This window comes from Fulmarus glacialis, unplaced genomic scaffold (genome assembly GCF_000690835.1).
Source record: "Fulmarus glacialis isolate BGI_N327 unplaced genomic scaffold, ASM69083v1 scaffold28261, whole genome shotgun sequence".
In the NCBI taxonomy this organism is placed as follows: Eukaryota; Metazoa; Chordata; class Aves; order Procellariiformes; family Procellariidae; genus Fulmarus; species Fulmarus glacialis.
The window spans coordinates 6,063-16,685 of record NW_009193828.1 but is presented as its reverse complement, the minus strand read 5'-3'; the positions used below and the strand labels follow the sequence as shown (position 1 = coordinate 16,685).

At 44.6% G+C, this 10,623-nt stretch overlaps 1 protein-coding gene across 1 annotated transcript; it reads left to right on the top strand.

Moving 5' to 3' along the window:
- Positions 1 to 95: 95 nt before the first annotated feature.
- Positions 96 to 7,996, top strand: SF3A3 (splicing factor 3a, subunit 3, 60kDa; the record flags this gene model as incomplete). Its single annotated transcript, XM_009587588.1, has 15 exons — positions 96 to 148; positions 628 to 733; positions 1,209 to 1,281; positions 1,683 to 1,774; positions 2,214 to 2,296; positions 2,681 to 2,819; positions 3,166 to 3,234; positions 3,597 to 3,664; positions 4,019 to 4,126; positions 4,450 to 4,519; positions 5,210 to 5,374; positions 5,489 to 5,599; positions 6,046 to 6,136; positions 7,049 to 7,104; positions 7,699 to 7,996. Coding segments are annotated over 15 exons (1,362 nt in total), but the record flags the coding sequence as incomplete, so codon positions are not given.
- Between the last annotated feature and the right edge of the window lie 2,627 nt (positions 7,997 to 10,623).

Here is a 10,623-nt window from a genome sequence, read left to right as displayed (position 1 = left end):
GGCCTCTGGCTAGCGCCGCCAGAGCTCCCGGGAATGAGCGGGTCTGGTCCTGGTGGCGTCCTCTGTGGCATTTGGGGCTTTCTTTTCTTTTGTAGAGGTACATGGAAGTGAGCGGCAACCTGAGAGACTTGTATGACGACAAGGACGGGTAAGTGCTTGTACAAACACCTCGTCTGGTGTGTGTGCACCTGAGCGTCTGCTGAGCGTGTTTTGCAGATGAAGAACTTGGGGGCTCTTTTAAGTCTATTGTAAATATATGAGGAGTAATGCTGGTATGTGAGCCCAGGAGACTAAACCTGCTAGGGCAGGACCCAGATTGCACATTGGGAATGTACATGCTGGATATACGTGTTTTGTTATTTTCTTGGTTTAAGTCATGGGGGAGGCCGTGAGTTGCCTTGAAGGTTTGTAAGTGGAGACTACGGCCTGTTCAGTGAGATGTGACCCGGAGCCTCAAACCATAAGCGTGGCGGATTGTGAGATCTGATGTGACTTTCTGAGGTTTGCAGTCAGTCTTACTGGAGCTCTGTGTGATCAAAATGCAGCACTGGACCTGGAAAAATATTGTATCAGTGTCAACATGGTTTCCTTTCCATTTGTAATCTGTCCTTTTTCATGAACTCATAGCTTACGGAAAGAAGAACTCAGTGCCATTTCAGGGCCAAATGAATTTGCAGAATTCTACAACAGACTGAAACAAATTAAGGAATTTCACCGGAAGCACCCAAATGAGGTAAGTAGTTCTCTACTTCATAAGAATAGGTGATTTGTGGTCTGTTGGACCTTATCCCTACAATAAACAGACCTTTTTTTTTCCAGTTTAATTGCCTTAATACGCAACTATTAAGTACATTAAAATGTCACTTAGAAAAGAAGATGTTCAAGGTTAAGTAGTGCTTCAGAGGCAGTAAGTAGGCTCCCGTGAGAGCGGTATGAATAGGAGAAAATGCAAGAGGTTAACCGTGTTCTCTGCTTGCTGTGTGTTAGCTCAGGAGCATTCATTGCTGAGCTGGCGTTTGATCTTGCTCTTCTTATGCTGGCTAAGTCAGACTTCTTTTCTGTGTGCAAAAGCAATGGTGAAGAAATACTTTGGATACGTTTTCAGTTAGCAGTTTTATTGTTTGCAACCTATTGTGATTTTATATTCATTATTCTGGGACGTGAGCTGAAGTAATCATTTTTTCTGTAACTTCTGTGTGTTCTTGAAGATCTGTGTTCCAATGTCAGTGGAGTTTGAGGAACTGCTGAAGGCCAGAGACAACCCAAGTGAAGAAGCTCAAAGTATGTTTGTAGTTCTCCTCTGTGGCCAGTTTAAGTGAAAATATGGTGCTTGCTTGAGAGGCGTTATTTAGTGAGGTGTTTGATCTGTTTTGCATGTTTCAGAGTTCCGCCCCCCTTTTACTAAATGACTTCTGAAAATTGTTCTTTTATCACTTAAATTCTTCTGAACTGCAGCGCCCTGGAATATTCCACAGTGATGGTGCTCCTCTTGAGGACTGTTCTAGTGTGCTTACTCAGAGAAGCAGTCAGGTGTCTGATCAATGAGTATCCCACTTGCATTGTAAACATCCTCCTTAAGCATACATTAGTCCACAGTTAATCCTTTTCGAGTGCTAAAGCATATGTATAATAAGCAGGGAAGATTAAGCTCGTAATAAAGCTCTTCATGATCTTTCCTACAGATCTGGTGGAGTTCACGGATGAGGAAGGCTATGGACGATACTTAGATCTGCATGATTGTTATCTCAAGTACATTAATCTAAAATCATCCGAGGTAGGTGGCTGCATGTGTCTGGCAACTTCAGTGCTTAAGGCCGAGGGGTTTTTCTTTGGTTGGTTCATGGTTATTTGTTGTTTTTTTTTTTTTTCCTTAAGTAAATAAGTTCATTTCCAAATAGCTATTTCAAAGTCACTTTGTTGCACATACAACTTGACAGCATCTGAATTCTGAATGCTGCTTCATGACTCTCCTTTTGTTCTCTTCAGTTGATATCTCTCTATTGTTAATGGTGGCCTTGTAAAAAGCCTCTGTTTTCTGCTACCGAGTACCGATAGGTGTCTAAGGCAATGTGTTAGTGCACAGAGAACCCCGGGCCTCTGTAGTCCAGAATAATGGCATGAGCTAGTGCTTTTCTTCTGGTCTGGTAACTGGAAAATGGATATTAATTTGGCTGCATGTGTATAAAGTCTGACTCAAACTTCTTCGTTCTTAGAAATTGGATTATATCACTTACTTATCCACATTTGACCAACTCTTCGATATTCCCAAGGAGAGAAAAAATGCTGAATATAAGAGGTGAGCCTTTTTGCCTACCTGCTTCTTTTATGACAGTTGGTGAGAAGGAATTTGCTTCTTAAGTGTACAGCTGCTAAGAATATAATTAACAGTCAAACTTAACTCATGTAAATTGGGTCACTGAGCTATAGCATCTCAGTTGTGTGCCTGAGCACTGAGAAAACACGCAGTGCAGCAAAAACATGGAAAGGCACATTCTACTCTGTGGAAGGACCTTACTTTATCCTTGTAACTGCTGCATCTAGAAATCGTGTGTTGAAAACTGTCATAATCTTGATGACTTCCCTTTGGAGTACTAGAGGGTAATTACTTCCTGAAGGTGTGGTTAGAGAAATATGTTAGAGGTTGATACTGAATTACCTGTGCTCGTGATTACTCTGCCAGGTACCTTGAAATGCTTCTTGAGTACCTACAGGATTACACAGATCGAGTGAAACCATTACTGGACCAGAATGAACTTTTTGGGAAAATTCAGACGGAGTTTGAGAAGAAGTGGGAAAATGGAACATTCCCTGGCTGGCCGGTGAGCAGTTGTTAAGCCCATGTGAATGCTTCTGTATTTGTGATAGGTTTTCCGTGAATCACTTGTGTAAAGTCATCACTGAGGTTAAGTCTAATAGCAAGGTGTGTAGTTGTGTATCATAAAGATGCAATTTAATACTGACTTGAATTTGAAAATCAACGTAACCGGTTTGAAACGAACTTTTTTAAGGTTTGCTTATTCTGTATCTTCTCTGTTGTTTCATTGCTCAGTTTAGTGAGAGAATTTTTCTCTGTGAAATGAACTGCTTTTCTTGAGGTTAGAATATTATATTGCATGAAGTGTTGTAGGATGTCACAAAGATCTTGCATGTGTTTTTTCTCGGCAGAAAGAGACCAGCAGTGCACTCACTCACGCTGGAGCCCACCTGGATCTCTCAGCATTTTCCTCTTGGGAGGTATGTTTTCAGTGCTCTGCACTTAGTGCTAAATTTTCAGCAGGTGGAAGCTTAGTCATTTTGTTTCTTTTCATAATTTTACTTGCTGTGCTTTCACCTCTAGCTCTGTGCTCTCTGAATAAAACTTTGATTATGCTGATGACTCAATTTCTCCCATTAGGGGTATGTAACTTGAAAGATCTGGTTAGATATGTCACATTCCTCATTTTTCAGTGAGGAGTGGTACACTCTTGACAGTCCTTTCTTGAATACTATTCGTTGTTTGGGATTTTTTTCTTTTTTAATGAGTTACAATATGGATGTATGTCCATTCTATTTGTTTAATAGCTTCTCTCTTACTGTGATTTACTTTAATTGAACAGGAATTGGCCTCCCTGGGACTGGACAGATTAAAATCAGCTTTACTGGCCCTGGGACTAAAATGTGGCGGGTAAGGTGCAGTTTTTTCTATAGTTACTTTTCATTTTTTGAGATCTTCCTGTCTTGCATTCCTTTATGGGATACTTGTTTTGTCATCTCTATTATATAAGAATTACTTTAATGGTGTTTGAAAGAAAAAACATTGAGAACCAATCAGGGAAAACTGCGATCTACTGTTTTGAAAAGTGTCCTGTACTGAAATCTCTTGTATAGAAGAATTTGGCTTAAGGAATGAAGACAAAGATAATGGGAAATCTCATGATCTCTTAAAAGCTAAATTTAGAATTTTGTTGCATGAATTCAAATAGTTCTCGGGAAATGTAAAACTATGGTTTGGACTCGTCTCTTCCCTGCTTCTCCATAGGACTCTGGAAGAACGTGCTCAGAGACTTTTTAGCACTAAAGGCAAATCCCTAGAAGCGCTTGATCCTTCCTTGTTTGCGAAGAATCCAAAGACAAAAGGAAGCAAAAGGTGAGTTCCTAAAGGTCCTTCTCAGGTTGGTGTTGTTTTCTTCACTTGGATGAGAAGTATTCTATAGACATTGCTCTTGTATAGTCATGACAAAGAGATTCTTGGAGTATTAGGAGCTTTTCATGTTGGACCAAATAGTCCTGAACCAAATGGAAGATATCACAGCTGAATGGTTTGTGTGTAGTTTAGTTTACACGAGCTGTTTGGTACTTGTTTCTGTTTTCTTGCTGTATACAAGTCAAATATGTCTTTAGGAGTTCAGTGTACACATGATGTTTGCAGTTCTGGAATGGACTTCATAAAGTTTCTTTACCTATTTCCAGAGACACTGAAAGAAATAAAGATCTTGCATTCCTGGAAGCTCAGATTTATGAGTATGTAGAAGTTCTTGGGGTAAGGATTTTATTTTGTCTTTGAGATTTTTATTTCAGAGCTGTCAAATAGTGACTGGGAAGTCATCCACATTTTTACCCAGTGCTTTCATAGACAGCATGCCCAGAAGAGTTATTTTCGTGTCCAGAGATGTAATGTTTTAAAGTGTGTGTTAGCAGACAGCTTTTTCTGTCAGTAGGTAGAATATGATGGATTACACTTATATTTCCATTAGCTAATTATTTGGCAGGCTTTTGTGAACAGACCCAGGTAGAGAGGCTACATGTTCCCTTGGGGACGCCTGTCTTTTCTTCTTTCTTCTCTTCTTCTAGGCACCACATCAATGTAGATAATTTCTATTTTATGCCTAAGTCACAGGGTATTGCAAACCTTTACTTGTTCTGCCTTGATGCTTGCCTTAAGTCCTTGCTTCAGTTTGGGGCGATTGCTTTTAGTAGGGTGCTGTTGCTGTTAGCTTGTCATCTTGGAAGTGCTAATGGTAGTACAAGTTTTTCGTTCTTTGGAAGGAGGAAATGTTATACTAAAAACTTAAGTTATTGCGCTAAATAAAATGACAGTTCTCTGTTTCGTGCTGGTCTTCCATTCCCCTCCCTCTGTACATTGAGGAAGTGTTTCACGCTGCAAGAGTTTGCCCTGATTTTGTTGCTGTCGTGTTGTATGAACAATTCCTTCTCTTTTCTCACACTCTAGGAACAGAGACACCTCACTCACGAGAATGTGCAGCGTAAGCAAGCACGGACAGGGGAAGAGAGGGAGGAGGAGGAGGAAGAGCAGATCAGTGAGAGTGAGAGTGAAGATGAAGAAAATGAAATCATTTATAATCCTAAAAATCTGCCTCTTGGTTGGGATGGGAAGGTAACTGAGATTGTCAGGTCTGGAAAAGTGGGAGATGTCACTGACTCCACGCTACTCTTCTGTTTGAGCCTGCCTTGCCATTGGGCCTAATCTTTGTTTCTCTTTGCTTGTCAGCCGATCCCGTACTGGTTATATAAATTACATGGTTTAAACATCAACTATAATTGTGAGATTTGTGGTAACTACACCTACCGAGGGCCCAAAGCTTTTCAGCGTCACTTTGCAGTAAGTAATGTTTTGCTACAAAAAGATCAGTACTATATTCAGATAATCTTTATAATAAGTAACTAGTAAATCACTGAAGTGCCTGAGTGGCACTTCTTCCACTTCTAAAATGTGGGTCCAGGCTGATGCTGCAGGGCCATGTGATTGGAACTATAAATTATGTAGGGCGTACTAAGGTCTCTTATGCAAATTTCTATACGGTCCCTTCTTGTTTGAACGCTAACTTCAGTATCCAGGTCTGATTGGTGCAGAGTGCCTGTTGACTGCCAGTCTATTGTTACTGTCTAAAATACAGAAAAAACATTTTTATAGAGGTTTTTAGGACCAGTAGATTTGTGTTTTGATAGTATTTGTTTCACCCTGTCCAGATGTTAACATGTCTTTTAGTCTTTGGCATTGCGGGTGAAGTGGCATTCCCTCTCGTACCTCTTGCCTCTTCTCCCCAGGAGTGGCGACATGCTCATGGGATGAGATGCCTGGGCATTCCCAACACTGCACATTTTGCCAATGTCACACAGATTGAGGATGCAGTCTCACGTAAGTAGTGACAGCAGAACAGGGAACATGGGGCATAAAAACGCTCATCTTAGCCATCGCCAAAAATTTATTCTACCCTATGACCAGAGACTAGTTTTGGGAAAGAGCGTAAGAAATAATGGTGCATGTTAAGAGCAACCCAGCTCTTAAAAGGAGAGTGGCTTTTTTTCTTTGTTGGATGCCTGCAGAAGTAGATGCTTGCTGGGATTGCCACTGACGTGTTCATGTGTTGCCAGCTGTTTTGTCTGTGATGCTTTGTGTATGAAATATCAGCTAAGTGCAATGAGCCACCATTTCTTTAGGCAGAGTGTGGCTACATCATCCCGTGTAACTCTTACTTAATTGATGTTCGTCAACATCTTCATGGGGAAGCCAGAAAAACCTTCAGAAATGGTAGAGGCTATAGGCAGATTTTGAAAGCCTACAGTACATAGGACTTACAGTGATTATAATTTAATGCTGCTAATCTGTGCTGATGTTTTGAGGAGGCTACCTCATGCAGAGGTGGTTTCTTGAATCTGCCCTGCTTAGGTTAACAGATACAGGTTATGGTTCCTGGAGATAAATTAATTCTTGCCTAGAAGAAACCAAACAGATAAAGCCTTGATTTCCCAAACAAGCTATTATTACCTTTGGAGCTGTATCCCTGAAGTAGTGGTTTTGGACCTTTGTCTGTTGCGTCCCATCCTGAATGATCACTTTAAAGCTTTGTTTGCTTTAGTTCTTGTGCCTTTCAGTAAACCGTACAGGGGTGTGATACATATTTAATGGATATTAGATACATTCCTGGACTGCTGAAGTGACCGTGTTTTAAAAGAAAGGAAAAAAAAGCTCACATGTATACTTTACTAGATTAAAAACTAGTATTTTAAGGGAAATGGCATCAGATCCTGTATGACTTTGTATTTACAGTGTGGGCAAAGCTGAAACAACAGAAGGCTTCGGAGAGATGGCAGCCCGATACAGAGGTGAGATGTTATAGAGGCATTTGAATGTCTCTGGTCCTGTGTACATAGGAACCCCCCATTTACCTTGCATGAACTGTCTGGCTCTGTCAAAAGAGTTTCTAAGAGAGTCCCCTGCATGCTGGAGAGAGAAGCAGGAGCCTACGCTGCTGGTTGCACAGCTCCTATTAGTGGTGATGTATGAAAAGCACTTCTTGTGCTGTATTGGAAAGTAGTTCTGATAGGACAGACTCAGCCCTTTGTGTATGAATCTTTTAATACACTGCTTTACAGTACCAATGTCATCTTTGCTTTGTGAGAAGAAAAAGGAACTGTTGTGAGCCGTGTGTTCACTTATACTAGTGCCTTTTCTTAAACTTCTGTCTCAAACCAGTTTTCAACAGTATGCAGGGCAACCATGGGAAATACAGCCTGTAGTACAGCTTGTAATTATTCTGACTCTGGATAAGCTCTGGAGCCTGCAGGTAGATCCACTGCATACCTTCATGTAGAGAGGTTCATGTTCAGTAGGTGCTGCTGGAGCTAAAGTTCAAATGCTGTAGTACAACCCGAGTCAGGCTGTGTCCAGGTGTTGCTAAACTGTTCATTCCATTCTAGGAGGAATATGAGGATTCCAGTGGGAACGTGGTGAATAAAAAGACCTATGAAGACTTGAAACGTCAAGGGCTGCTGTAGCTTTTCCCAAGTGAAGGATTTCACATCTGAAAAGCAAGCGGAGATGTGTCGTCAGCAGCTCTGACTCTTCTTCAGTTTCTGGATTTTCTATGTGCATGAATATAGATTTCAAGGATACTTTATAGAATCACTTTCTAGTAAGCCCCTTGTGAAAAGCAGACTTGTGACGTTATTTTATACTAAAAAAAAAACCCTTGAAAAATAAACTGGTTTTAATTTAGGAAGTGCTGAGAAACTTGTCTCCTTTCGTATGCTGGAAGGAAGAGATTTGATTACGGTATTTTTAAAATGCTTTTTACGCAGTTTGAATTGTCAGAAACAATTGCTTCTCTCTTATTCCCGTTCTGATGGCAATTTTTGTGATGAAGATTGACTTTCTGTAAAGCACACATGAACATTGTATGCTGACAATGAGTAACAGTCCTATACTATCTCTTGCTGTAAGGTTTTCTTTGGGCTCCTTTGCAAAACAAATTTATTTGGCTTGCATTGCTGCTTTTACCTCGTGTCTGTCTCCCTGTGGAGGTTTGGCCACTGGGATTTTTTCAGGGAATTAATAATAGAGCTTGATTTAGGTTGGGCTGTGTGGGCAGTTTGTGGTAATTTCTCCAGCACTGTGGCAGTCCTCGTGCCCCCTCCAGCCCCTCAGGTGGGGTTTCATTTTGGTATAGAGTTGTGTGACACCTCTAGCCTCAGAAAAACCCTTTCTCTGTTGTCGCTGTGCAGGGCCGTTTGCATCTCCAGATGCCGTGGAGCCGCAGGTAACAAACATTTCCCCCGGGTGACGGTTTGCGCAGCCGGTGGTTGGCAGGGGTGGGGCTGGTTGCTGGCACCAGGGTGCGAGCCTGTGCGGCAGGTACCACAGCTGCTGTTGGTGCTCGGAGGCACTCCACCGCTCCAGTGGCTACAGGCTTTCGCTGGGGCTTCGGGGAGCAGACGGACAGGGTGAGTCAATGCTGTGGGCTCTTTCCTTTCCGTGCCCTGGGGGAAAGTTGTTCTCCTTGGGATGAGGCTGTGTCTGGTGGGCGTTTGTTCCTGGCCTGCCCTGGAGCTGGGCTGGGCTGTGCTGGACTGGGACCCTGCTCAGTAAGGTTGACCAAACCTGGCCTGGGTGGTGGCTGCCCTGGTTTGGAAGGCGAGAGAGATGCCAGCCTGCATTGTCTTCTCTTTCACTCTGTACGCAAGCTTCAGCCATTCCAGGTCCTAGGGGAATGCTAACCGGGCCTAAATCAAGACAGGAGGGGACTGTTAGAGTTCTCCTGGGAGAACTTGGCCATGGAGCCTGTTTGGAGTCACGTCTCTACTGTTTCCTTAGCTAAACAGGTAAAGATTTTGAATGAAAGCAGAGAGATTCCTACAATGGAGAGCTGGGTGTCATGAGAAGCACCAAAACAGGTAGAATTTCCCAAACCATGGGGGTGAGCGGCAGGGCAAGGGACTGGGCGGTTAGAAGCTGTGCAGACACCTCTTTGTAGTCAGGACTTGACAGCAGTGTGGAGGCACATGGAAGGACGTAACCAGCAGCTTCACAGCAGAAAACCTCTGCCATTGAACCTGCTCCGTCATGAAGCCTAGCCGCTGTTGGCAAAACCCCGTTCTCCCCGCCGTGAAGCAGCGGTGGCTCCTGTGCCTCAGGAGCAAGCTGCTGCAGCAGCTTTGCCAGGCAGCTCTTGTGTCACGGCAGACCTGCCTCCTGCCCCGTCTGGCCGGCCTGTGTTGCTTTCCCAACGGTGCTGCCTGGTTTCCGCACTCAGTCTGGGCAGCGAGCCGCTCACAGTCTGAGGGCTGTGGTGCCCAGGCTGGGCAGGTGGGAAATCCTGCGCGAAAGGCACGTGTATGCCGCCCTCCTGGGCTGGGGGGCTGCGGTGTGGGCTGGCAGGGAGGGGAGACACATGCGGAGATGGACAGGTGGGAAGGATGTGACTGTTTATTGTGAGTTAACCAGAAATACTTGAGCGCTGGCGGTGCAACAGCTCTTTATGATCCAGAGCATTTCCACCTCTTGCTAGGGAAAGCTACTTTAGCTGTAAATGTTCCTGTTTATGTTCCACATGAGTTGTGTGCCAGAACTAATAGGCCTGTGTTTTGCTCTTTGCCAGGTCCTGAGGGCCTGTTGCGTGGGTTTGTCTGGAAATGGGTGTTTTTCACACCAGATTTTCTCTGTCCATCCACAGCAAGGACTGCTATGGAGGGTCCCTCTTGCTGCCCTGAGCTCTGAGGGCTGGTGGGCTTGGGTCCTGCCGTGATGGGTGCTGCTGCCAGAGGGTCACATCTTCATTTGCAACAGCATCAGCAAACTGCTGCATGGTGCCAAGTGTCATCTGAAACTACCCTGCCTTTGCGCTCCTGGCAGCTGCCTGCTGCGTATTGCCCGAGAGCACCGGAGGAGGGTTACCACACCAACGGGAGCATGTGGCTCCCCGGGGCGCTCCTGCTCACCAGCAGCCGTGCTGTGCCCCTGGGCCCCGTCAGCAGCAGGCGGCTGTGGCAGCCTCGGTGGTTTTGGAGAGCCTCTCGGGAGGGAGCGACTGTGGACGTCCTGGGGCTGAGCCTGCACGGCTGAGCATCGCTCCTGCGAGCACACGGCTGTGCGCAGCACTGTGCTGCGGCCGTGGGGCTCGTACTGGAGGTAGAGTGCAGACCCATACGGGGGTGTCTGCCCCACACCTCTGCGGGGGCAGCTCCCTGCACCCTCCAGCAGCCGACCGCGGCACTCAGCAGCAACGCAGGCAGGAGCCTCCCGCTGCCCAGCTCTGATCGTCCCTCTTCCTGCCAGGTCCCGGGTGAAATTGCTGGTGGATGAAGATGGCAGGTTGCCGATGGCTCGTCCCCTCTGTTCAAGGTAAC